This window comes from Rhinatrema bivittatum, chromosome 7 (assembly GCF_901001135.1).
Source record: "Rhinatrema bivittatum chromosome 7, aRhiBiv1.1, whole genome shotgun sequence".
NCBI classification, from domain to species: domain Eukaryota; kingdom Metazoa; phylum Chordata; class Amphibia; order Gymnophiona; family Rhinatrematidae; genus Rhinatrema; species Rhinatrema bivittatum.
In genome coordinates this window covers 221,718,372-221,746,195 of record NC_042621.1, presented here as the reverse complement: position 1 = coordinate 221,746,195, position 27,824 = coordinate 221,718,372, and the positions used below count along the sequence as shown (strand labels likewise).

At 44.8% G+C, this 27,824-nt stretch overlaps 1 protein-coding gene across 2 annotated transcripts in view; it reads right to left on the bottom strand.

The window, feature by feature from the left end:
• Nucleotides 1-16,076: 16,076 nt before the first annotated feature.
• The window catches only part of TBC1D12 (TBC1 domain family member 12), a 253,268-nt gene continuing 241,520 nt past the window's right edge, over nt 16,077-27,824 (bottom strand). For both annotated transcript variants that reach the window (XM_029609872.1, XM_029609873.1), the window contains 2 exons: nt 19,019-19,277; nt 16,077-18,444 (listed from right to left, as the gene is read on the bottom strand). In XM_029609872.1, coding sequence (XP_029465732.1) covers nt 18,376-18,444; nt 19,019-19,277 — 328 coding nt within the window. In that variant the 3' untranslated portion in view covers nt 16,077-18,375. The remainder of the gene's footprint in view (nt 18,445-19,018; nt 19,278-27,824) is intronic.

Sequence of the window (27,824 nt, the reverse complement as noted above, 5' to 3'; positions counted from 1 at the left end):
GGAATAGCCACTGCTATTAATTGCATCAGTGGCATGGGATCTTCTTAGTGTTTGGGTAATTGCCAGGTTCTTGTGGCCTGGTTTGGCCTCTGTTGGAAACAGGATGCTGGGCTTGATGGACCCTTGGGTCTGACCCAGCATTGCAATTTCTTATGTTCTTATTTCACTGCATATATAACAGGGTTAGAAAATGAAGCCTAACTTAGCAGTAAATATAAACTCAATCTGTTATATTCAGCAGATTCTCCAGTCTGATGGGAGAAGATACTGTTGCCGATTCAGGCCAGAAGAATGCACTTTCAATCTCATCTCCTGTTTCTCTCTGTGAGATCTCAGTAGGTTAAGCACAAGGCACAAAGAGCAATAAAATGTTATCCCTTTGACTTCTAGACACAGAGATGAAGGAGCGTTCTGCTTCTAACCTAATCTTAGTTATAGGGGAAATTACCTTGCAGCTGGGTCTTTGAGTTCTGAGTTCTTCTCATTTCAACTATCCCTCAACCTTTCATGTACATTTGTCTTCACATCCTCTAATTAACTATCTGCAAAATTTCCACACAAATAGCTAGGCTTTGGAGCCGGGAAACCACAGTTGATGATGTTAAAATGGGGCTATTAAAATCATTTGTCCTCCTTCCTTAGTTTTTGATCAGTGCTCAGACTTGGGGGGGAAATGCAAAGAAAAGGCCTAGATTCCACCATAAAATATACACTTTAAGAGCACTGAAGATTTCTTTCAATTATAGGTGGTTGATATGAAAGACCTTCTGTTTTAGTGACCACACTCCTTGAGAGGAGAAATTTCTCAGCTGAACTTCCCAATCTTGATTGGAAGCATCTGTCATCAGAATTTCTTGAAATTGGGATTGGTGGAAAATTTGATCTTTTAAAAGATTTGTATGATCTAACCATCATGTCAGAGATTTGATGAGAACATTGGACATTCTCACTTTGTCTGACAACAGTTGAAGTTGTTGATTCTGTTGAAGGTTCAGCTCCCACTAAACTTGTCTTCTGTGAAAATGTGCGAAAGGGGTGAAATGGATTTTAGCCACATGCAACCTAATATCTTCATGAAAAGGAGGGTAGAGACATGTCCTTTGTCTCTGATCCATAGGATTAGTTTTAATACTTTGTCTGTTCTTTGAAACAGAAGCACTTTTCCCTGGGTTGTGTTCAGGTGGGCCCTATGAAGTCAAGTACATGAGATGACATGTCAGATTTTTGATGAATGATTGTAATCCTAGGGACTGAAGTATGATTATTGTAAATTTAATTTTATTGGAATCCACCTAGAACAGGCCCTGGCAATAGGCACAATATAAATTATTGTAAATAAATAAATGATTCATGATTTTCCGGAAGAAATGGCCAGATATTAGCCAATCAATCCAGGTATGGGAAAACAAAAAATTCTTTAAGGAAGCAGCAACAACTGCAAGCCATTTTGTGAAAACTCTGGATGCTGCAGAGAAGCCAAATGGGAAAACATGGTATTGGTAGTAATGTTTTGCTATGATGAAACAGAGTTTTTCTGAATCATTAATTAAGATTTTTATGTAAGAATCTTTTAGGTCTAGGAAGCAAAGCCAGTTCTCTAAGAGGGGCAGACTTCATACTGGATTTTTCCTTCTTTAGGTTTTTGTTGAGATTCCTTAAGTCTAAGATGGTCAAAAACCACTTGTCTTCTTTGGAATCAGAAAGTAATTGAAATAAAACCCTGAGTTCTTTTCTTGCAGTGTAAGACTCTACAGCATTGGCTAGTAAGAGGGATTTAAGCTCTTGTTGTCGAAGTATGATATCTACTCCCCCATGGCGTCCCACAAAGTTCCTCCCTCTCCTCCACCCTATTTAATATATACACGCTCCCCCTCTGTAAACTCCTCTCCAGCCTGATCCTCCACTACTTCGTCTATGCAGATCATGTCCAGATACTACTCCCCATGAAAGAAAACTTACAACACACCCAACTGTTGTGGGAAACCTACTCAGCCCAAATAAAAAATCTACTTATGCAGTTATCCCTCACACTCAATCACACAAAAACAGAAATACTATACATAACAAATAAGCCCCCCACAAAGAACATCCAAGATCCCACGCCCACCCAACCACTCAGCCGATGCATTAACGAAGTAAAAGACCTAGGTATTACATTGGACTCCGAGCTCAACCTAAAAAAACATATCAACGCAACAATAAAAGAGGGCTACTTCAAGCTACAAGTCCTGAAGAAACTCAAGCCCCTCCTCTTCAATCATAAGAACATAAGAAATTGCCATGCTGGGACAGACCAAGGGTCCATCAAGCCCAGCATCCTGTTTCCAACAGAGGCCAAAAACCAGGCCACAAGAACCTGGCAATTACCCAAACACTAAGAAGAATCCATGCTACTGATGCAATTAATAGCAGTGGCTAATCCCTAAGTATAATTGATTAATAGCCAATCAAGACTACATTACTTTAATAAACCTCTATCATATCACCCCTCACTTGTCTCTTCCCCAAGCTCAAGAGTCCTAACCTCTTCAGCCTTTCCTCATAGGTTAACCATTTCAGCCCCTTTATCATTTTGGTCGCCCTTCTCTGTACCATTTCTAATTCTGCTATATCTTTTCTGAGATGTGGTGACTAGTACTGCACACAGTACCCAAGATGAGGATGCATCATGGAGGCATTATGATAGTCTGTTTTATTCTCCATTCCTTTCCTGATAATCCCTAGCATTCTATTTGCTTTCTTGGCTGCTCCTGCACATTGAGCAGAAGATTTCAATGCATTATCAACGATGATGCCTAGAATCTTTTCCTGAATGGTGACTCCTAATATGGAACCCTGCATTGTGTAGCTATAATTTGGGTTACTTTCCCCTAAGTGCATCACTTTACCCTTGTCCACATTAAATTTTATTTGCATGCCCAGTCTCCCAGTTTTGCAAGACTGGGAGACTGTTTTGTAAGAGAGTTCTTTCCACTCTCTCTCCCTACTCCCCTGGTCACTTTGCCCTTTCAGGCCCCAACTCCCCCACCTGTCAGTATCTCTCCCCTCTACTTCTAGGCTCAACCCCTTCCACTCTATCGCCACTCCCAGAGTTTGACCCCATTCTTAGTACTGCCCCTCACACAGGCTCCCTCTGCCCATCTCTCTCTCTCTCACACACACACGTTCCATCTCTCTAGAGCAATTTCTTGCAATTTCTCACAGTCTTGTGATTTAACAACATTGAATAATTGTGTCATCAGCAAATTTGATCACCTCATTACTTGTTCCCATTTCTAGTCGTTTATAAATATATTAAAAAGCAGTGTTCCCAGAACAGATCCCTGGGGTACGCCACTCTTCATCTTTCTCTACTGGGAAAATGTACCATTTAACCCTACTCTGTTTTCTCTTTTAACCAGTTTGCAATCCACAATAGGACCCTGCCTCCTATCCCATGATTATATATAATGATCTGGAAAGGAATACAATGAGTGAGGTTATCAAATTTGCGGATGATACAAAATTATTCAGATTAGTTAAATCACAAGCAGATTGTGATACATTACAGGAGGACCTTGCAAGACCGGAAGATTGGGCATCCAAATGGCAGATGAAATTTAATGTGGACAAGTGCAAGATGTTGCATATAGGGAAAAATAACCCTTGCTGTAGATACACGATGTTAGGTTCCATATTAGGAGCTACCACCCAGGAAAAAGATCTAGGCATCATAGTGAATAATACTTTAAAATCGTCGGCTCAGTGTGCTGCAGCAGTCAAAAAAGCAAACAGAATGTTAGGAATTATTAGGAAGGGAATGGTTAATAAAACGGAAAATGTCATAATGCCTCTATATCGCTCCATGGTGAAACCGCACTTTGAATACTGTGTACATTTCTGGTCGCCGCATCTCAAAAGAGATATAGATGCGATGGAGAAGGTACAGAGAAGGGCAACCAAAATGATAAAGGGGATGGAACAGTTCCCCTATGAGGAAAGGCTGACTAGGTTAGGGCTGTTCAGCTTGGAGAAGAGACGGCTGAGGGGGGATATGATAGAGGTCTTTAAGATCATGAGAGGTCTTGAACGAGTAGATGTGAATCGGTTATTTACACTTTCGAATAATAGAAGGACTAGGGGGCCTTCCATGAAGTTAGCAAGTAGCACATTTAAGACTAATCTGAGAAAATTCTTTTTCACTCAACGCACAATAAAGCTCTGGAATTTGTTGCCCGAGGATGTGGTTAGTGCAGTTAGTGTAGCTGGGCTCAAAAAAGGTTTATAGGTAATAGCCACTGCTATTTATTGCATCAGTGGCATGGGATCTTCTTAGTGTTTGGGTAATTGCCAGGTTCTTGTGGCCTGGTTTGGCCTCTGTTGGAAACAGGATGCTGGGCTTGATGGACCCTTGGTCTGACCCAGCATGGCAATTTCTTATGTTCTTATGTTCTTAATCCCTCTTATTCTCCAAACTGGACTACTGCAACTCCCTCCTCCTCGGGCTCCCTTCATCCACCCTCAAACCCCTGCAACTACTCCAAAATGCAGCAGCCAGAGCCCTAACATCAGTCGTTCCTCCCACATCACACCCATCCTCAAAGACTTTCACTGGCTCCAATAACCCATAGAATCCAATACAAAGCCCTAACCCTACTACACAAATCCATACACAAAAATACAGAATGGCTAAAAGATGCCCTCCACCACCATGACAGCCAAAGAAACCTCAGATCCAAGAACACCGACGTGCTAAACATACCCTCCGCAAAACAAGCACACCTCACCACAACCAGAGAATGTGCCATGTCAATAGCAGTCCCTTCATTATGGAACACACTCCCTGCACAACTCAGATTGGAGACCTCCATCCAGTCTTTCAAAAAAAAAAATCTAAAAACCTGGTTATTCCAAAAAGCCTACCAGCCCACAGGCCTAACCCACCCCTCCCCATCCCAATCTCATGATAAAATGAAAATGTTACAATCCTACTTAGCCTTTTTGCATGTCCGCATACCACAATAAGCCCTATGTCTCCTATATACTTATTTTTCCAATGTAATAATTTTTTAGATGCCTACCTCCTAATGTAACTATAGTTATTGTCTTGTTGAATTGTTGAGTTAATTCTTTACAATGTTCTTCTCTGTTAAAATGTAATTATATTAACTGCTGATTTGCCTCCATTACCATGTAAAAATAATAAGACACGTTAGTCTTACTATTCTCCACGTTAACATAAACCGATGTGATATATCCCAATGAATGTCGGTATATAAAAGCAAATAAATAAATAAATATCTAAACATTGCTTCACAGGAGGATTGTTTAAGGAAATCTTGCCAGATTCTGAATATTATCATTTTCTCTGTCACATTGTTTTTCTAGTACAGTGCTTCGGAGTCAGGTATCTCAGGCCTTATCTGACTTTAAGATTTGTCTTCAACACACTATCGCAGGGCTTTGATCTCTAAATTGTACGCTTTGCTATTTCCCAAACAGCATCCTTCATTTAAACATATGTTGATTTGGGAAACTGATTGGGGGCACACCTGGTCAGTGAAGCAGTGGGAAGCCTAAGAACATAAAAAATTGTCAAAATGGGTCAGACCAAGGGTCCATCAAGCCCAGCATCCTGTTTCCAACAGTGGCCAATCTGGGCTACAAGTAGCTGGCAAGAACCCAAAAAACTAAGCATATCCCACGCTACTGATGCAAGTAAATAGCAGTGGCTATTTTCTCTCTTTCTATTGCTAAAAGCTCTGTCTTTGCTAATATTGTAGAGACTAACTACAAACTAAGTAAGATTTACTCTGGCTATTCTGATCAATGCTGGTGATTGTGTGGGATGGGTGGGTCCTTCTATCACATTTGGTGGTCCTGTCTCAAGCTGTTGCCTTTGATAGCATCAGTACTTTCTGAATTGACTGCTGATAATATTCCTTTTGACTCTCTCCCAGTATCCATCTGCCTGGACTGTAGCTAAGAGGTCATTAGTGAATAATGTACTCCGTGGAGCTCGACAGGAAATAGCAGCCCATTGGAAGAGTGTGACTGTTCCAATTCCAACATTGCTACTTTGCCAGCTTTGAATATTCACTATTGGACTTATCTTATGACTGTTAGGAAAGATGCGGTTGCTTCATATGTGTGGATTTGGGAGCCTTTCCTTCGATGGTAGACATCTACAATTGAAGGGACTTAGGGTATCCTCTCATTGCTGTGCTTTTAAGTTATTTTAACTCATTTTCTTTTTCTCCTTGTCTCTTTTGGAGTATTAACCTGACATTTAGCAAATTGAAGTATGTGTTAATATATTCCATCTTGCCTTGAGGTACTGACTGCATTGCTCAGACTGAGGTGGGGTGGGGGGTTCTTATTGCTGTGCTAAAACGTGTTAGCATTACTATATTTAATTTTGTGCTTGTTCTATCCTCTCACCATTGTTGTTTATACCTGGTGCTGTTGTGCTTGAGTAATATTACATGTTTCGTGTTGTTGCTGACATCAATAAACACTAAATATAAAAAAAAAAGAGAAAGGAAATCTGAGATTCAATGGGTATCCTTAAAGTAGTAGAAGAGGACCGGAAGGCTCATCTGCATACTGCTCCCAGCATCCCCTGGGAGAGGACTCCAGAGGTCACAGCGAGCGATCCAAGCTTTGAACTCTACAGCCCCAGCTTCCAGAGACCCCACATCCTTTGCAGTAGAGAAGGTCCAGAAGTTTGCACCTAATGGCACGTGAAACTCAAACCTTTCAATCCTTTGAGTGAAGATCAACTTAATGGTAGTGAAGAGGATTGGTAAGTATAACTTTGGGAAATCTTAGGACTTAAAACGTTTGGAGAGAGGTGAAATAGTGGGATATATTGTTTAGAATTTGTGTGTGTCTGAGATTAACAAGCAAGAGGGAGTTAATTCTAGTGACTTTCCCACCCATCCAGCCCTAGCTCCACCCTTGATTTTTAGGTAAGAGACACTTTCTCATTAAAAATCAATCAAGCTCTTATCTAAATCATTATCAACCAACAGAGGACTATAAAACTTTATGTACACTGATATCCGGTATTTCTTCAATAGACTAGACCAGCGGTTCTCAACCGGTGTGTCGCGGCACACCAGTGTGTCGCCAAGCACCGGCAGGTGTGTCGCGCACTTCCTGGTCTCCCGCTCTTCCCTCCCTCTACTCACCCCAGAGAGACGCGCACAGTTCTTCAACTAACACTGCTGCTGTTCCTGCCCGTGCTATCGGCACCTTCAAGCTCAGAGTGGAACGGCAGCAGTGTTTGTGGAAGCCAGCAACGGCAGCATGGCCTTTTCTTTGTCCCGCCCCTACAGCCCGGAAGAGGAAATGATATTTACCAGGCACGCGGGAAGAAGAAAGGGCCATGCTGCCGCTGTCAAATTAATGTCCCAAGTCTCCCCCCCCCCCCCGGTAAAAGGTAGCAATCAGCTGTTTGTCTGTGCTGCGATCATTGCGATGCAGTACAGTCAGCTGAGAATGTGGTCGTGGCAATTTCCTGCCGCTCAGCTGATTGAGAAATCCGTCGATTAGCTGCCTCGGGTCTGCGGCGTTTAACTTTTTTTTTTTTTTTTTTATGGTCCCGCTGATGTCAGCAGGTTTAGGGCCTAAATCGTAAGCCACCCCCCCCCCCCCCCAATGCTTTCTGCAGTTCTTCTCTCTCATTGTAGTAGCACTAGGCTCAGAGACTCATGGCCGCTGCAGCCCTTCCCCTCGGGAACACTTCCTGCCTCTCTTCAGGCTGCGATCAACTGGCTCCTGCCGATCAAAACGCAGCCTCTTCATACTGTGGGGAGCCTGTCATTGGCTTCCCGAGGCTCTGCACATCCACAGCTTACAGCCGCTATTCTCAGCCCCTCCTTCCTGCACCCTCCGTACCACGTGAACTTCCCCTGGCTCCTGTAGCTAGAATCGCGGCCTTTCTGCTCTTGGCAAGTCACTCACCCGTGCAACCAACAATGGCCCACATAGAGAGACGGTCACTGACTCCCGCAGCCCTTGCACATCATGGCTACTCGACGGATTTCCCAAATAGCCACATGGCAGGAAATCCCCGCGGCCACATTCTCAGCTGACTACTCTGTGCTGCGATGATCACAGCACAGGCAAACAGCTGAGTGCTGCTTTCTTACCGCTGCGGGGCCGGAGGAGTCACCCCTGCTGCAGTTCTCAACTTGTCACAACTGCTTTAATAGCAGAATACCAGCTGCCTTGTACAATAGCTGCCATGTGGGGTGGGGGTGAGTGAGAGAGACAGAGAGTGCCTGCATGTGTGTAAGTATGTGAGAGAATGTGTGTGATTGACACTGTGTGTGTAAGAAAAAAAAATGTGTGAAAGCAAGAGTATGCTTAGGGAGGTGACTGGTGTGTGTGTGAGAGAGATTGGTAAGGTAGGCGACTGGTGTATATGAGTGAATGAGATCAGTCGGGTGTGACTGGTGTGTATGTGTGAGAGAAAGATTGGTTAGGGAGGTGACTGGTGTGTGTGTGTCAGAAAGTGTGTATGTGTGTGTGAGACAGACAAGTCATGGACCCTAAGGAAGAGGAACGTCAGAACAGAGCTTCACCAGCCATTGCTGCTTCTGGTGTGTGCTGAGGCCTACAAGGGAAAGGAGTAGGATAGTTGCCAGTGAGGGTAAGTAAAGGTGGCTTTTTAAGTTTATCTTTCTTGATTGACTGCCATTTTAATTATTGGGTATTATGTGATTTGTCTGCTGTTTGAAATATTTTATTGGTGTTTAGGGAATTTTTAAAATAATTTTGTAAGTTTTTAATGATCAGATATTATTCTATTTATCAGCTGTTTTATATTTATTATTCTAGTTTTAGAATTATTATTTTATATTACTTGAGAAATGTATAAATAGAAATGTGGAGACAAAAACTGAATTGGAAACAGCAAGAAGCCAGACTGAGTGTATGCAGTGCAACAATGGGAAAACAAAATCATTAAATTGATGGTCACTTTATTCTGTATTTGGTGATGGTCTATCTGTGTTCTGTGTGTGTGACCCAGGTAAAGGTATTCTGCAAGCTTGTAGTTTCTGTGTAGGGATCTATAACAGCTTGGCTTGTTCTGGTTTTCCTCATAGGAGGTGTATTGATGTTTAGGGCCTGGTTAAATATTTGTAATGTTGTCTTTTCATAGATAGGATTGTTACTGTTTGAATGAGTTCCATAATGCAGGTGTAACTTTGTGCAGGTTAGTTTGTGTACATTATTGCAGATCCTGGGAGTCTATTAGGTGCTATATTTCTGTTTCCATTTCTTCAGTTTTGCACTGCATGCAGAGTACCTTTTTTGGATCTCCATTCCAGTTTGTCTCCATATTTGTAATTTGCGGTCTTTCTGTACTTGGTGAAGGTCGATTCTATGTGTGTGACCGATGTGAAGTATTTTACTAGCATGTAGGCATTTGTATCAATATTATTTGTTGTGTTTTCTCAATAGGACATGTATTGGTGGTAAATTATTGTTTTTTCATAAGGAGGGCTATTGCACCTGGTAGGAGAGAGTGTTTATGTTGCTGTTACTGAGATGACACCAGAAATCTTTTTTGCATGGTAAATTGAAAGGGGAATGGCCTAGTTCTGGGGGGTCAGGGTGGATCCCGTAGATACAAAATATATGTTTACATTTAGCCCCGTGACGGTCATGTGTTCAGTGTGTCACGCATGTGACAACTATCTATCAGGTGTGTCCCGACCGAAAAAAGGTTGAGAACCACTGGACTAGACAATATGTTGGTAATAGGCTCACTATTGAATGTACCGTTTTTAATTTATAATTTCCATGATATTTTTTTTTATAATTTTTCGATTACTAGTGTCCCCAATCCATTCATATAGCAAGTGTTGCTTACCTGTATCAGGTGTTCTCACAGGACAGCAGGATGTTAGTTCTCACATATGGGGGACATCACAGGATGGAGCCCTGTATGGAAAACCTTTCTGTCAAAGTTTCTACAAAGCTTTGACTGACACTGGCACACTGAGTATGCTCAGCCTGCAATTATCCCTGTGAGCCACAGTCTCGTCTTATAGCTAAAAGCGCAAGCAAAACTAAAATAAAAGTATACAGACCCAACTCCGTGGGGTAGCGGGTGGGTTTCATGAGGACTAACATCCTGCTGTCCTGTGAGAACACCTGTTACAGGTAAGCAACACTTGCTTTCTCACAGGACAAGCAGGATGGTAGTTCGCACGTATGGGTGAGTACCGAGCTGAGGATACCCGAGAGTGCACCAAATGCACCCAAGACACGCGAAAGGCGCAATGACGGGGGTGGAATTTGGAATGGAGGGCATCCTGAAACCCTTAACGGGTTGGTGGAAGGATGTTGGGCAGTTAAACCAAAAAGAATAAGAGTAGACGGACTGGCCAAACATGGAGCATGCCAGCTAATCGTATCTAAGCAATAATGGGCTGTGAAGGTATGGAGAAAACTCCAGGTTGCAGCCTGCTAAATATATACAAGCAGCAGCGGCAGAGGGGAAGCTATTAAGGCGGGGACGGATGTAACAGAGTGTGGTTACACACAGTGTTGTAGTGAAATGCCTGCTTGTTGGTAGAAAAGAGATACAGACAGTCAATTAGGAGGAATAGGTCTGTTTGCCCACTGGAACTCACAGGTTGACTCTTGCCACAGAAGGAAAGAGTTAGGTGGAATTCCTATGGACTGTAGTGCGATTTAGATAGAATGCAAGTGCACTATTACTGTCCAAGAAGTGGAAAAAACCCTCTTGCTCTGATGAGAGAGAGGTGTTGGGAAAAATGGGCAGAGTATATCCTGAGTAAGGTGAGATGCAACGACTACCTTAAGAAAGATAGGAAGTTGAATGCGTAAAAACCACTTGGTGACGGAGGAACGCAGGGTCGGATGATTATGTAACAAAGTGTGTAACTCACTGACCCTGTTAGCAGAAATGACATTTATGAGGGAAATTATTTCCCACATCAAACTGTGACATGACAGGAATGGAAAGGGTCGAACGGAGAACGTATGAGACCTATAAGGATAAGATATAAGTTTCATTCCGTGACTAGTGAAAATAGAGGTGGCTTGATCAGTGGATAATCCATGGTAAGCTGACTCAGAAGGGGTTTACCTTAAATCGGGTATCCCCACTCCCAAACGATACACCAATTGGAACAGAGGTGTACCTATGTGGAGGATGTCTGGGGAGCAGAATCCGAGGGAGCAAAAGAAAAGAGTGGTGTAGAAAAAGAAAAAAGGGTAATACCTTTTAGGGATGTGAATCATTTTTGAACGATTAAAATTATCATCAGATAATTTTAAAATCGTTCTAAATCGTTAGCGTGCACGATACAATACAAATGCCCCCGATTTATCGTCAGGGGCATTTGTATTGTATCGTTAAATAGGGCACGGGAATTATTTGGGGGAGGGCGGGAAAACCGGCACACCAAAACAACCCCTAAACCCACCCCGACCCTTTAAAACAAATTCCTTACCCTCCCCCACCCTCCCGAACCCCCCCAAAATGTTAAGTTACCTGGTGGTCCAGTTGGGGGGGGGGGGGTCCCAGCGCGATCTCCCGCTCTCGGGCCATCGGCGCCATTTTGGCTGCCACTAATTAAAATGGCGCCGATGGCCCGATTAAAAAAAACCCACCCGACCCTTTAAATCAACCCCCCTTAGCCTCCCCCACCCTCCCGACCCTTTTTTTTTTTTAGGGAGGCCGCTAAAAAAAAAAAAAAAACAAACCCACCCGACCCTTTAAATCGACCCCCCCTCCCGACCCCCCAAAACTTTTTAAAATTACCTGGTGGTCCAGGGGGGCCTCGGGGAGAGATCCAGGGGGGCCTCGGGGAAAGATTTCCTGTTCCCAGGCATCAGCTGTTCTAAAAAAAAAAAAAAATGGCGCCGATGCCCCTTTGCCCTTACCATGTGACAGGGTATCCGTGCCATTGGCCGGCCCCTGTCACATGGTAGGAGCACTGGATGGCCGGCATAAATATAATACTATGTGTAATAAAACTACCCGAGTAAGTACCTTGGTATATCTGGTCATGATCTACTTCGCTAAATGACTATGTATATTGATATATTGTAACCGAACCTTTAATGGCACCCGTTAGAATGTACTATAGTACACTTTTATCGACATTAAATATGTGCCTACATGTAAACCGTTGCGATGGTATTTAACTTAGCAACGGTATAGAAAAGTTTTTAAATAAAATAAATAAATTGGGGTTACATTGGCCACCCTCCAGTCTTCAGGTACAATGGATGATTTTAATGATAGGTTACACATTTTAACTAATAGATTAGAAATTTCATTTTTGAGTTCCTTCAGTACCCTAGGATGCATACCATCTGGTCCAGGTGATTTGCTACTCTTTAGTTTGTCAATCTGGCCTACTACATCTTCCAGGTTTACAGTGATTTCGTTCAGTTTGTTTGACTCATCGCCCCTGAAAACCATCTCCGGAACTGGTATCTCCCCAACATCCTCATTAGTAAACATGGAAGCAAATAATTCATTTAGTCTTTCTGCAATTGCTTTATCTTCCCTAAGAGCCCCTTTAACCCCTCTGTCATCTAATGGTCGAACTGACTCCCTCACAGGTTTCTTGATTTGGATATATTTAAAAACGTTTTTATTATGAGTTTTTGCCTCTATGGCCAACTTCATTTCAAATTCTCTCTTTGCCTGTCTTATCAATGTTTTACACTTAACTTGACAATGCTTATGTTTTATCCTATTTTCTTCAGATGGATCCTTCTTCCAGTTTTTGAAGGATTTTTTTTTTTGCTAAAATAGCCTCTTTCACCTCACCTTTTAACCATGACTGTAGTCGTTTTGCCTTCCTTCCACCTTTCTTAATGTGTGCGCCTCTAGGATTGTATTTTTAAACAATGTCCATGCCTGTTGAACACTTTTAACCTTTGCAGCTGCACCTTTCAGTTTCAGTTTTTTTCTATTTTCCTCATTTTATCAAAGTTTCCCTTTTGAAAGTTTAATATTAGAGCTGCAGATTTACTTATTGTCCCCCTTCCAGTTATTAGTTTAAATTTGATCATGTTATGATCACTGTTGCCAAGTGGCCCCACCACCGTTACCTCTCTCACCAAATCCTGCGTTCCACTAAGAATTAAATCTAAAATAGCTCCCTTTCTTGTTGGTTCCTGAACAGATTGCTCCATGAAGCAGTCATTTATTACATCCAGGAACTTTATGTCTCTAGCAAGTCCTGATGTTACATTTACCCAGTCAATATTGGGTTAATTGAAATCTCCCATTATTATTGCACTGTCAAATTGGTTAGCTTCCCGGATTTCTCTTAGCATTTCATCATCTGTCTGACCATTTTGTCCAGGTGTACGGTATATATTCCTCTCACTATACTCTTACTCAACACACATGGATTTCTACCCATATAGATTCTACTGAGCATTTAGTCTCTTGTATGATCTTTATCCTGTTGGACTCTATACCCTCCCCTCATAAAGTGCCACACCCCCACCAAGTTGATCCTCCCTACCATTGCGATATAATTTGTACCCTGATATAACACTGTCCCATTGGTTATCCTCCTTCCACCAAGTCTCTGTGATGCCAATTATGTCACTCTCATCATTTGCTGCTATACACTCTAACTCTCCCATCTTACTTCTTAGACTTCTGGCATTGGCATACAGACATTTCAAAGTGTGGTTTTTGCTTGTTTTAACAACCTGCTTTTCAGTTGTTTGGGATAATTCGGAAATCATTAGCTTTGGTGATTTTTTACAGATAGGCACATGGACTATGTTTGCTTTTAATGGAACCTCTCTGTTGGGATGCCCTAACTCTCCTGTTTCATTAGTATCTTTCAAGGATACATTTCTCCGAACCATGTACTGCTGAGTGACTGTCAGCTTTTCCCTTTGTTCTAGTTTAAAAGCTGCTCTATCTCCTTTTTGAAAGTTAGTGCCAGCAGCTTGGTTCCAACTCTGGTTAAGGTGGAGCCCATCCTTTCGGAAAAGTCTCCCCTTTCCCCAAAAGTTTCCCCAGTTCCTTACAAAGCTGAATCCTTCTTCCCTGCATGATTGTCTCAGCCACACATTGAAACTATGGAGCTTTGCCTGCCTCTGGGAACCTGCACGTGGAATAGGAAGCATTTCTGAGAATGCCACCCTGGAGGTTCTGGATTTCAGCTTCCTACCTAAAATCCTAAATTTGGCTTCCAGAACCTCGTTCCCACATTTTACTATGTCATTGGTGCCCACATGTACCACGACAGCAGGCTCCTCCCCAGCACTGTCTATAATCCTATCTAGGTGACGCGTGAGGTCTGCCACCTTCGCACCAGGCAGGCAAGTTACCAGGCGGTCCTCAAGTCCACCAGCCACCCTGCTATCTACATTTCTAATAATCGAATCACCAACAACGATGGCTGGCCTAACCCTTCCCTCCTGGGCAGTAGCCCTTGGAGACTTGTCCTCAGGGCGAGAGGACTGATATACAGATATAGCCCTGGATACATGAATGGACAATTCCTTATAAGTGTGAAGGATTTTAAAGAATGTTAAGTTTTTAGTTTTTTCTATTTTCTTTTTTTAGATTATTTGGATGCTCAATAGTTCACATTAAGCACAAATCCATATATGTGTGGCAAGTCAATCTTGCTCATTTGACAGATTTGCTATAATCGTCAAAATGACTGTGATGCTTCCTGAGAAAGTAGCTGACTGGCATCAATTGTACCATTCAGTCCATTTCATTATCTATTATCATACCAGAGCCAAAACAAATACATATGTATAATACATCTTACATATTTAAGGATCATTCAAATTTAATTATGATGAGGTTCATTGTCAGCCACTGTGCGGCTCAGCTAGCAAGCCAGATAAACATATCCTGCTAACTGGCAGGGTATTTTAAGCAGCATGGTAGCGCTGCTGAATATACCCTGTTATTTTAAAGTCAGATGGCTATATCTAACCGGATAACTCTAGGACAGCTTTACGGCCCAACCAGAGTTAACTGCCCCCGGAATGCCAACTTTTGCGACAAAATTCTAGCTGTTTAAGTCATTATTCGGCTAGAATTTAGCCACATATGGTTCTCAGTATAGCTGAGTAGCCATTTAGATGGATAACTTTTCAGTTATCCATCTAAATGGATTTTTGAATATTGACTTCCTTATGTTTATTTGATTTATATTCTGCCTTTCAGGCGCTTCAAAGCGAATTACATTAAGGTACAGTAGGTATCTCCCTAGAGGGCTTACAATCAGGGACGGTCCCTTTCAAAGCGGTACGCGGGTGGCACATGTGCATACGTTAGTCAGCTCATGCCTAGGGACGTGGCCATTTTATAACAAAGGCACATATGCACACATTTTATAAAATAGCCTGACGGCGCACACATGTGCACTCAATTTAAACTGGTCCCGCAGCTTTGTGTGCAAATGCCGCTTCTTCTGCATAAGTAGGGGGAATTTAAAAGGCATGCAGAGAACATTGCTAGTCTTCCCAGTTCATTCCCAATTTGCCCAGTTAATGGGCAGGACTTCCAAACCCCTATAGTTTGTTAGTCTTCCCTCCCTTGTTAGCACCGACCTTTAAAACCCTGCTGATCGGCCTAGATTTTTTTGTTTTATAACTTTCACATCATCCGTAGCAGAAGTAAAGTTGCACGGCAGGGGACCCTGGCACATGTCAGCATGTGTAAGTATTTAAGCACAAATTTAATGGTTAAATCCCAGAACATCCATACCCCGCCCCTTTTTGGAAACTTTTCATTTGTGCACGCAGCGGCATGTACGCGTGTATCTGGGTGACTTTAAAATCCGCTCGGCATACACCAGCCCAACATGTTCGTGCATCCCCCAATTTTGGCACACATTAGGCTTTTAAAATGTACATTTAAGTTTGCACCTGAGGCAAAGTCACAAGGAGCAGCAGTGGGATTAAAACCCTGGCTTTCGTGGTTTGCAGCCTGCTGGTCTTCAAGACTTTTATAAGAATTATATTCCATTAAAAAAAAAATAAAGATTGATAAAATCTTCCTTTGAAATCAAGGACCCCATGACACAATAAAGAATCAAACAATATGCTCCACTTCTGAATTTTATTTACATAGGAATTGTTACTAGTGGTTTTAAATGAAGGCTAAATCCCTTCAATTTACAAATTTTATGTACATGTCTATACTTCAAAAGTAAGAAATCTGTACAATAGAACAGAATATGGAACAAAGGCATAACCTGAACAAACAAAACAATTACATAAACACAACATATGTTAATTTGTAAACTTTACATTGTCAAATGAATAGTGTTTAACTGTTTTTCAACTGAAAAGGAATATTGAATTTAACAGATCAAATCTGCATGACAAAACAGTACACAGTACATAATGTAAATTGTTTTAATGTTTAAGAACCGAAAAAATCCTCCAAAGTTAAAAAGTATGCAATGATAGCTTTTAGTTTCTTATTTCCACATATAAAGAACAGTTACAAAACCACAAGTAAGCAATTTATTTACATTAAATACTATTAAAACTGGAATCTGTTAGGCTGGGCAAACGTTAACTACGTATACCAACTGTTACCAATTTCCATCTGTAAGACTAAAATTGTATTTCATCACAATCCTGACGACATTTCCTACTGGGACTGAAATATCGGTTAATCTACAGAAATAAAGTACTATTAAATGCATGAGCCTACTGGGTCTGAGATTCTTCAGCATATTTTAGAGCATAACAATATTGTACAAATATCTTCTTTTGTAACAAACAGAGTAGGTTCTTACTTTTACAAACAGTTAAAGCCTTCTTGCTGTGGTGCTAAGACAAGAGTGTTCAGTACTGTATTCTATAAACACAGGTTTCTGGAAACTATTCCATGGTTCTGTCTCAACTACTATTATCCTTCTCAAATTTATCGAATTCTCTAAAAGACAATCAAAGTAGTAGTTGAGTAGATAATGTGGGTATTAAGCTACAGAAAATTTAAAGATACAAGCTCTTAGGATTCCTAAGATTCTTTCAGCAGTCAGGACCTTGGTGGCCTCCAAAACGTGCATTTTGACACATCTATTAATCAATTAATGCTATCACCTCGGCCTGATTACTTTATTGGTCCTCTAACTTTGTTTTGGGTGAGCTAAAAGATATTCCTTTTCTACTTTCTAAATTTTGACAGCAGAACAGTAACATTGAAGCACATTTAAAGATAAGAGAAAATGTTTTGCTTCCTCCAGGTCATTAGTGTAGTTAGTGTTATAAGTACTATCAAACAGAAACTGCTCATTTCTTTGACAATAGTAATTAAATGTCAGAAGAATTTGGAATGTCTGTGATGAAATATTATGGGTCCTGTTTCTCAATTTTTCCCAGGAGCATAAGAGTAAGGTTCTTGAGACTTTATTAGCTAGAAAAATCTAACATGACTAATCTGACTTTTCCGCTGAAAATCATTTCACTATATGGCTGCACTTTGACTATGTAAAATATTTGTACAGGGTCAAAAATGAGACATCTTTGAGGTCAGACTCAAACCTACCTATCTGGCTGCATACCAGGTGAACAAGCCATTTAGCATGGGTCTCCTGTTTAAAACACCCTATGTGGCTGAACATTGGGGAAATAATTTTCTTCTGTGAATATGACACTACTATATAAGAACAATCCGTTAAAAGAAAAAAAAAATCCCAAAAAACAAATGCCAGAAATGCAGTCTACCCCATACATTTTGTAATCGATACTCCTGGTGCCTGAGTTAACCACCACATTCCTCTCCATTAAAGATTGAAGCTAATTGGCCCAGACAAGGCATGTCTAGTATCACATGCTTTCAGGCAAACATCAGGCTCCAGAGACAAATTTGTTTGGTCCACACTTGTCTTTTCTTCTGCATCTGCAAGCTGAATACTTGTACCAGTGTTGGGTTCATGCTCCAGCTATTAGGACTGATATAATATTTAGCACTTTTACAACATGAAAAAAAATCAATTAAAAAATATCAGAAAGTGCTTTAGTGGTTGTCATAAAAATATTTAAAAAATGTTATGTACCAGTAAAGGTTTTATTACAAATGTTATTGCATTGAACTGTTTTCTCTTTTAATATTAAATATATGTATATAGATATATATAGATATATATATATATATTACCCACTTACGCAGTTCCAGAAACTGCATTCCTCACAAACCTCTTTTTGTTTAATACTGGCACAAGGTTAGGCATGTCTTCCATGTCTTTCTCACTGTATTCAAAGTCACTTCCTTCCTTTCACAATCAGATTCTTCTCTAGTGGTTTTCAAGCAGGAAGATACAAATATGGTCCATCTTTTGTTATAGCCAAGTGGTTTTAAATAACAATACCTCTGAACACTAAGGAAGGAAATCAGCTTTTCAGTGCTGGGCTAGGATTCTTGTCCCCTTCTTTGTTATCCTTCATTAGTGATGTAAATACCTATTAGGGAAAAAAAAGATTCCCAGATCACAAAAAAGGAATTGGCATTAATATTAATTTTTTTCATCATACATTGCATCTGCCCAGTAGGGAGTGATTGTACAGTACAAAGGCGTTCACCTTCTTAGTACAAAATTGCTTGCTATGATGTACCATGGGTTTGACCACATTACCCTCACAAAGGCAAAATTCAATATTAATGTTCTACAGCAGTGTTTCCCAACCCTCTCCTGGAGGCACACCCAGCCAGTCGGGTATTCAGGATTGCTACGATGAATATGCATGAGATAGATTAGCATATCCTGGGTTTCCAATGTAGGGAAATCTTGGAGCACAGTCAAACATTCTTAACTTCTAAATTCTGCTTGGCCCTGTTAATTCAAAGCTCCATAGCCACAATTTATTGGGGCAAAGTGCTGTCCCTAATATTTACCTTAAACTGCTTTAGAAAGTAAAAAAAATATACACCAGAAACCCATAACCTGGAATAACCACAGCATTACAATGAATCAACTTGCATTTTAAGAATCACTATTTGTATGATTTTGTGATTACTTGCAATATGATTACTTACTTGTGCCCATTTTTTGTTGTTGTTCTGCATCTGGATAGCTGCAATACAGATAAAAAGCTTTTCTGATGTGATGTCCTCAGGCAATTTTGTTAGAAACTGTGCTATATGAATAAAGTCCATCTGTAACAAGATATCTTCATATAATCGGAGGATTCCTAACGCTGTTCTAAACAAAAACTCTTCTCCATCTCTACAGAAGACATCCCAAACTCGGCAGGCCAAATCAAGTGGGAGCGACTTGCTGTATAGTGTGAAAATCCTAGGAACAAAAGGAAATGTAAGTACTCTTACACTAAATCTTACAACAAATAATCATCTGTTTGATATGCTACCTGGAAAAAAAAAAGATAATGGTAATGAGATCTCAATTGGAATAATATGTACAATTCTGGAGACACCACCTTCAAACTGATATAAACTGAATGAAGTTGGTCCAGAGAATGACTACTAAAATAGTCAGTGGTCTCTGTTGCAGAGCATATGGGGACACAATTAAAGATCTAAACTTATAAACTAAAGGAAAGGCAGGTTAGGAGAGATACGAGAGACACATATAAATACCTCCAAAGTATCAATGTACAGGAGGCAGGCTTCTCTCAATACAAAGGTGGCTCTGGAACAAGATATCATGGGATGAGGGTGACAAAAAGGTAGACTCAGGAGTAATCTAAGGAAATATTTCTTTACAGAAAAGGTGGTGTATGCATGGAACAGCCTCCCAGTGGAGATAGTGGAGACAAGGACAGTATGCAAATTCAAGAAAGCATGGGTCAAGCATAGGGGATCTCTGAAGGCGTGGTAGAAATTGTAGAGCAGAACAAGTTATTATGGATAGGTAGATTTGGATAGGCCATAACACCTTTTTCTACTGAATTTTGCCTTTGTGAGGGTAATGTGGTCAAACCCATGGTACATCATGTTTCTATGTTTAATAAAAATGAATGGTGAAACCTTAGAGGCTCTAGCTCAAAACCTTTTGCTGTCTTTTTTGCATGTGGAGAGAGATGGCAAGGTGGTGGTGAGAGACAGAAAAGCTGGCTTGTATGTGCTTTTGTGAAAACAAACATGAAAGTAAAAGATAAAGAATACACTAACATTCTCATCAACTACAATATATAATCCTGGGGGAATTCTGAGCTACTGTGGAGTGCAGAATTTGTGCAGAATTCCACCCCGCGCAGAATTGCCAAATTCTGCACAGTAAATGGCAGAGGAGACCCCGGCATGCTGCGGATGGAGTGTGCTCTGCTCGCGGCGAAGATGAAGGCCCCAGTGAGAGGGAGAGGGGGTGTGTGAGAGAGGGGAGGGAGAGGTGGTTGTGAGAGAGGGGAGGGAGAAGTGGTTGTGAGAGAGGGGAGGGGGATGAGCAAGGGTGTGTGAGAGAGAGTAGGGGAGGTGAGAGAGCAGGGGGGTGAGCAGAGGGGTGGAGTGTGGGTGCCAGAGAGAGGGAGACTATATGAGGAGATTGTGAAGGAGTGCGTATGTGTGTGAGAGACTGGGAGTTGGTGTGTATGTGAGGGTATTTGTGTATATGTGAGAGAGCGACATATGTAGCCTGTGTGAGAGCGAAAGGGAGCTTGTGTATGCAAGAAAGAGAGACCCTGTATGAGGGGATGTGTGTGTGTGTGAGAGAGTAAGGGAGCCTGTGTGAGGGTGTGTCTATGTGCACTAGAGAAAGGGAGCATGTGAGAGAGAGAGGGCAGAGGGAGCCTGTGTGAGAGGCAGTACTGAGAATGGGGTCAAACTCTGGGAGTGTCAATAGAGCGGAAGGGGCTCAGCCAAGAGCTGGAGGGGAGAGATACTGGCAGGTGGAGGAGATGGGGCCTGAGAGAGCAACGTGACCAAGGGAGTAGGGAGAGTGTGTGGAAGGGACACTTTTACAGTGAATTTCTAGGGAAATTCTGCTCAAAAGATGCAGAATTTTAAATATTTAAATAACTTTTTTCTGTATTAATTTAAAATGTAATTTCTTAAAGACTTATGTAAATTGTGGTGTTATTTTGACCAATATAAAGTATTGTAGAGATTACTTACCTGATAATCTCGTTTTCCTTAGTGTATGCAGATGGACTCAAAACAAGTGGGTATAGTATGCTCGTGCTAGCAGTTGTAGACGGATCTGACGTCAGCACGGGTACATATACCCCCGCAAGAAGTGCAGCAATTCAGTAATCTTCCTTGCAAAAGCTTTATGGATATATGTGTAACTGACCGATCGATTAAATGAACAGGATTACCCTGACCGATTGACAGTAGCTGGAGACCGCCAGTGTTCTCAACCGGAAGGCGTCGACACCCGGCAGGGTGGATGCCCTATTATAAGAAAACATGGCCTACCGTGAGTCGGCGAATCCCCATGTATGCCGGCAGCCGGGCGGGATGCTGAGTCCATCTGCATACACTAAGGAAAACGAGATTATCAGGTAAGTAATCTCTACATTTCCTAGCGTGTAGCAGATGGACTCAAAACAAGTGGGATGTACAAAAGCTACTCCTGGACTGGGTGGGAGGCTGCCCGAGGTCCGTTCAGGATTGCCCTCGCAAATGCCGTGTCCTCCCTGGCCTGGACGTCCAGACGGTAGAATTTGGAGAAGGTATGGAGGGAGGACCACGTCGCCGCTTTACATATCTCTGCGGGCGACAGCATCCTAGTTTCTGCCCAAGAAGCCGCTTGCGCTCTGGTAGAGTGAGCCTTGACCTGTAGAGGTGGCGGCTTCCCCGCTTCTATGTAGGCTGCCTTGATAACGTCTTTGATCCAGCAGGCGATGGTTACCCGTGAGGCCGCTTCCCCTTGCTTCTTCCTGCAGTGAAGGACGAACAGGTGGTCCGTCTTTCGTACTGCTTCTGACATTTCCAGGTATCTGGACAGTAGCCTGCCGATGTCGAGATGGCGTAGTATTCGACCTTCTTCCGACTTCTTCAAACCTTCCGTGGTAGGCAAGGATATGGTTTGGTTGAGGAGGAAGTGTGAGACTACTTTGGGTAAGAAGGAAGGAACCGTGCGAAGATGGATAGCCTCTGGAGTGATTCTGAGAAACAGATCGCGGCAGGACAGCGCTTGTAGCTCTGATATGCGACGTGCTGAGCATACGGCCAGCAGGAACACCATCTTCAAGGTTAACAAACGGAGGGACAGGCCTCGAAGGGGTCTGAAGGCGGGTCCCGCTAGCAATTCCAAAACTAGGTTGAGGTTCCACAGGGGCACTGGCCACTTCAGTGGCGGGCGAATGTGCTTGACTCCTTTCAGGAAACGTGAAATGTCTGGGTGTGTGGCGATGCTGTTGCCGTCACTCCGGGGACTGTAGCAGGATAGCGCTGCCACCTGAACCTTGATGGAATTGAGTGACAGACCCTTCTGAAGTCCATCTTGCAGGAAATCCAAAATGATAGGGATTTTGGCAGCATGTGGACTGGTGCCATGGGATTCGCACCAGGCTTCAAATACTCTCCAGATCCTTATACATGTTAGTGATGTGGAGAACTTGCGTGCTCGGAGGAGTGTATCTATTACCGGCCCCGAATATCCTCTTTTCTTCAGTCTAGCCCTCTCAATGGCCAGACCGTAAGAGAGAATTGAGCTGGATCCTCGTGGAGGATGGGACCTTGCCGCAGCAGGTCCCTGTGTGGAGGCAGGGGTAGTGGATTCCCTGCCAGTAGTCTTCTCATGTCTGCGTACCAGGGTCTTCTTGGCCAGTCCGGGGCCACTAGAAGAACTAGGCCTCTGTGCCGCTGAATCTTGTGTATAATGGCTCCCAGCAGGGGCCAAGGAGGAAAGGCATATAGCAGGATCCCCTGAGGCCATGGCTGTACCAGGGCGTCGATCCCGTGGGAGAGAGGATCTCGCCTGCGACTGAAGTATCTGGGTACTTGCGCGTTGGACCTGTCCGCTAGTAGGTCCATGCCCGGCGTCTCCCACTGATCCACAATCATCTGGAAAGCTGTGGGCGACAGCTGCCATTCCCCCGGGTTTAGGCTTTCTCTGCTGAGGAAATCTGCCGTGGTGTTGTCCTTCCCGGCGATGTGGACGGCGGAGATGTCCTGGAGATTTGCTTCCGCCCAAGTCATCAGGTGGGCTATTTCTAGGGATACCTGTAGGCTTCTGGTTCCGCCCTGTCGGTTGATGTATGCCACTGTGGTGGCGTTGTCAGACATCACTCTGACCGCTCTGTTTCGAAGTCTGTGGGCAAACCGCAGGCATGCTAGCCTGACTGCCCGTGCCTCTAGTCGGTTGATGTTCCAACCCGACTCTCTTCTGTTCCACTGCCCTTGGGCGTTGAGTTCTTCGCAGTGTGCTCCCCATCCGTTCAGGCTGGCATCTGTTATGAGCAGGGTCCAGGTTGGGGAGTACATTCTTGACCCCCGGCTTATGTGACCGGGCTGCAACCACCACCGTAGCTGATTCCGCACTCTGGCTGGTAGAGGTAGGTGTATGGTGTAGTGCTGTGATCGTGGGCTCCATCGAGATAGGAGGGCGCGTTGTAATGGTCTCATATGAGCCCGTGCCCATGGTATCACCTCCAGGGTGGATGCCATAAGGCCGAGGACCTGTAGGTAATCCCAAGCTGTGGGTCCGGCGGCGCTCAGCAGGGCCAGCAGATGATTCCGGAGCGTTGATCTCTTCTTGGAGGTCAGACCAACCTTGTCTTCCTGGGTGTCGAATCGGACTCCTAGGTATTCCAGCAACTGAGAAGGCTGTAGGGAGCTCTTGTTCAAGTTTACAACCCATCCTAGGCTTTCCAGAAGAGTGATAACTCTGTTGGTTGCCTGGTGGCTCTCCTCCGGTGACTTCGCCTGGATCAGCCAATCATCCAGGTAGGGATGGATGAGGATTCCCTCCTTCCTGAGGGACGCTGCTACTGGTACTATAACCTTGGTAAAGGTCCGCGGCGCGGTGGCTAACCCGAAGGGTAAAGCTCGGAACTGGAAGTGTCGGTCCAGGACCTTGAAGCGTAAATAGCGCTGATGATCCCGAAGGATTGGGATATGCAAGTAGGCCTCCGACAGATCTAGGGATGTGAGAAACTCCCCTGGCTGTACTGAATTTTTGACAGACCGCAGAGTTTCCATGCGAAAGCTGGGGACCCGTAGATATCGGTTGACTGACTTGAGGTCCAGGACGGGCCGGAAAGTGCCCTCCTTCTTGGGCACGATGAAATAAATGGAATAATGCCCAGAATTAATCTCCCTTGCAGGCACTGGGATTATGGCTTTAGGGACAGGAGCCTCTGCAAAGTAACTTCTAGGGCCGTCCTCTTGATGGGCGAACAAGGAGAGTCCACGAACCTGTCCGGCGGGAGTCGAAGAAAATCCAGGTAATACCTTCTCGGATGATGGCGAGGACCCACTGATCCGATGTAATCTCGACCCACCTGCGGTAGAAGAGGGATAGCCTGTCCCCTATGGCTGCTAACCCCGGATGGGTCGGCTGATTGTCATTGTGGGGTACGGCCAGGACCCGAGCCCGAGCCGGTTCCCCTCTTGTTGTACTTAGGCCGAAAGGACTGGTTCCTGGCCTGCGACCGAGGTGCTTGGTAGCAAGTCCTGTAAGGGTTGAAGCGCTGAGAGGTTCTACCCCGGATGGTCTAGGAAAGGGGCGCTGGTTCCTCCTTGACCGGTCTTCTGGTAGACGGGGTAATGGAGAGGCGCCCCATTTATTGGCCAGTTTCTCAAGGTCGCTGCCGAACAGGAGGGACCCCTCAAAGGGCATTCTCGTGAGGCGTGTCTTGGAGGAGTCGTCGGCCAACCAATTACGTAGCCAGAGCTGTCTCCTGGCCGCCACTGAGGATGACACTCCTTTGGCCGCCGTACAGACTAAGTCGGAGGCTGCATCAGTGAGGAACGAGAGAGCTGATTCCATTTCTTCTCCCGGGGTGTTGTTCCTAGCCTGTGATAAACAGGAACGTGTCACCACGGTGCAGCAGGTCGCAATTCGTAGGGACATGGCTGCCACCTCAAAGGCTTGTTTCAGAATGGTGTCCATGTGCCGGTCATGTGTATCCCTGAGGGCCGTCCCCCGCTCCACCGGAATTGGTGGTGCGCTTCACAATTGTGCTAACTATGGCGTCTACATGGGGGCACGCCAGCTTCTCTTTGGTTGCCGGGTCTAAGGGATACATGCCAGCCAAGGCCCGACCCCCTTTGAATGAGGCCTTCGGCGTATTCCATTCCAGATCGATTAACTGCTGAGCTGCTTGTAGGAGGGGAAAATGGTGAGCCGTTTGGTGCAGGCCCTCTAACAGGGGGTTCATTCTAGGTTCCTCTGGGGCGTCATGGCCCCGGATAGCCAGCTCAGACAGGCATTGAAAGATCAGGCCTGGGAGATCCCCTTTCAAAAAGAAGCGCCTCATGGTCCGATATGGTTCAATCCCCGAGGGAAGTTCTCCCTCCTCGGGGGACTCGTCATCTTCCTCAGGGCAATCTGAATCCCCATAAGAGGGGGTTCCGGGTGGCGAGTGGCCGTGCCTAGGCCTTGAGGGTCCAGGGGCCGGGTCATCTGGTTCGTATGGACCCGTTCGGGGAGCAGTCTGCATTGTGACAAAGGCATGAATCTCCTTGAATAATTCCACCCAGGAGAGCGAAGCAGGATCTGGTCTGAGGGTTACCAGGTCCCTCGGGTTCCCCGGCTGCTCACTGCTGCCTGCTAGGTCCGGGGTGTTCCCTGAGGAACTGGCAAGTACGCTAGGCTGTGACCGGTCCTGGTCTGGAACTCCCAGGGCCTCTTCACATTGGGCACATAGGGAGTCTGCTTCCTCGCTCTGCGTGGCTCTGAGGTTGCATGCCGAGCAGAGGCTCATGCCTGATGCTGGAGGGGCCGGCTCCGCTGACGCCTGGGCTCTCTTACACTCCATGTGCGCCTAGGAACGGACGCTTATCAGCGGGCGCCTATGAACGCGCGCCTAACAGCGTGCGCATAGCAACAGGCGCCTATTGCGCGGTGACGAACCAGGCAGGAAAATGGCGACCTCCGTGGCGGATTGCCCCATAGGCAGGCTCTGCTAATCCTCACTTCCTCGGAGACCAACAAGTAAAGATGTACGCCTTACCTTGTCTTCGGCGCTTCCCGGTTGCGACCCAGGCGGTCTCCAGCTGCGGGGGAAGAGGGTGAGTACCTTCACCGCCGCGCTTGAGGAAGTGCACCTGCTGCCTCTGGGCCGCACCCGAACTCATCTCGCTCGGGGGCCAAGTCCACGCCGGGACAGAGGCTGCCTCTAGGCCGCGCCCGAACTCGTCTCGCTCGGGGGCCAAGCCGCGCCCGAGCCCTTCTCACTCGGGGGCTAGGTCCCTGCCGCGAGCCAGCCACCGGACCGAGGCACTAACCTCCGAGGGACCACGGAAATCGCCTCGGGAAACTCAACTGGGGGAGGGACCGACTGGTATCACTGCAGGAGTGCAGGGCTCATCTTCAGGTAGGTTTCTTCTATGAATTTAGTTGTGTAGAATTTGGAATCACGCTCAGCGAGCGTGAGGTAGCTCCGAACTGCTTTGGAGACGGAAATTACTGAATTGCTGCACTTCCTGCGGGGGTATATGTACCCGTGCTGACGTCAGATCCGTCTCCAACTGCTAGCACGAGCACGCTATACCCACTTGTTTTGAGTCCATCTGCTACACGCTAGGAAAATAATGTTTCAATTCCACGATTGATCCAAAAACCACAATTAGGAGTCCAAAACACCATTCCTGAACATACCCAGATCAGTCCAGACAAGTGGGTTTATGCATCTCTACCAACAGATAGAGGCAGAGAACAAAACTTTGAGGCACTGCTACATAACCAAACGTGCCACCCGCAGTCTCTCAGCATTTCTCTGTCTCCAGCAGATGGTAGAGGTGCATACCTGCAGTCCTGACTGATCTGGTGTTGAAGAGTTGGATCTGCTCCTCGAGGTTGCCAGGTTCCTTAGTGGGCCATCCTTTGAGTTCAGCCACGTGAACAAGGGGTTGGATACCCCTCGCTGGTGTTGCCCGCAGGTTCCGAGGCCCCTGATAGCTAGGGGACTGGTTCCCTCTTTGCGCCCCGAGGTCCCCTCCTGCCTGCCACTGGCACCCTAAGGGAAGTATCGCCATCAGGGTGTTTTCCTTCTTGTTTCTTCATTCTAGGTAGCAAAGTTCCACCCCCCCCACCTAAGAAACAGGGTCTAAAGCAGGCTTACTGAGGGACAGCCAGGAGAGTCAGCCTATGGTGCAGGACCGCGGCGGTCAGTAGTTTGCTCTATTTGTTTTATTTCAGGAGTGAGGAGCAGTAGTCATCAATGCTCTGCAGGGAGAGTTTCCCGGAGGGGTGGGGGGAACCAATTTGCTCCAGCGCGCACGGCTTCTTCCCGCTCAGGGGGTGGATTATATGTTTAGCTCTATGCAGGCCACCACCCAACCACATGGTGCTGAAGGGACAGCCGGCCACAGTTTCCCGGGTTCCTGCCACGTTTTGCAGTGCTCTGAAGCTGTTTTTTTTCCTATACTTGCCTGCCTTCCCGCGCTCGTTTTGTTGGGTGGTCTGGTGGGACCATGTGGTGCAGCCTTGCTCACAGCAGGGGTGCTGTAGCAGTGAGGATGTGGGAGAAACCACATGTGAGACCTGTAGGGCCTGCAGGACTTGGTCAGCCCACCTTAACTCCCTTTCCCTGTGCACTGGCTGTATTGCAAGGGTGGAGGGCTCCTCCGCTAAGGGTCCTAAGACCCGGAGGGCCTCCTGGTCCGCAGGGGCCGTGGAGGCAAGGTGGGGACCTCTCCCCTTCCAATTCTCGTGGGGGATCGCTGTCAGGGGGCTCCGACGGACCACAAGTCAGGTGACTCTCCTCCACCTCTC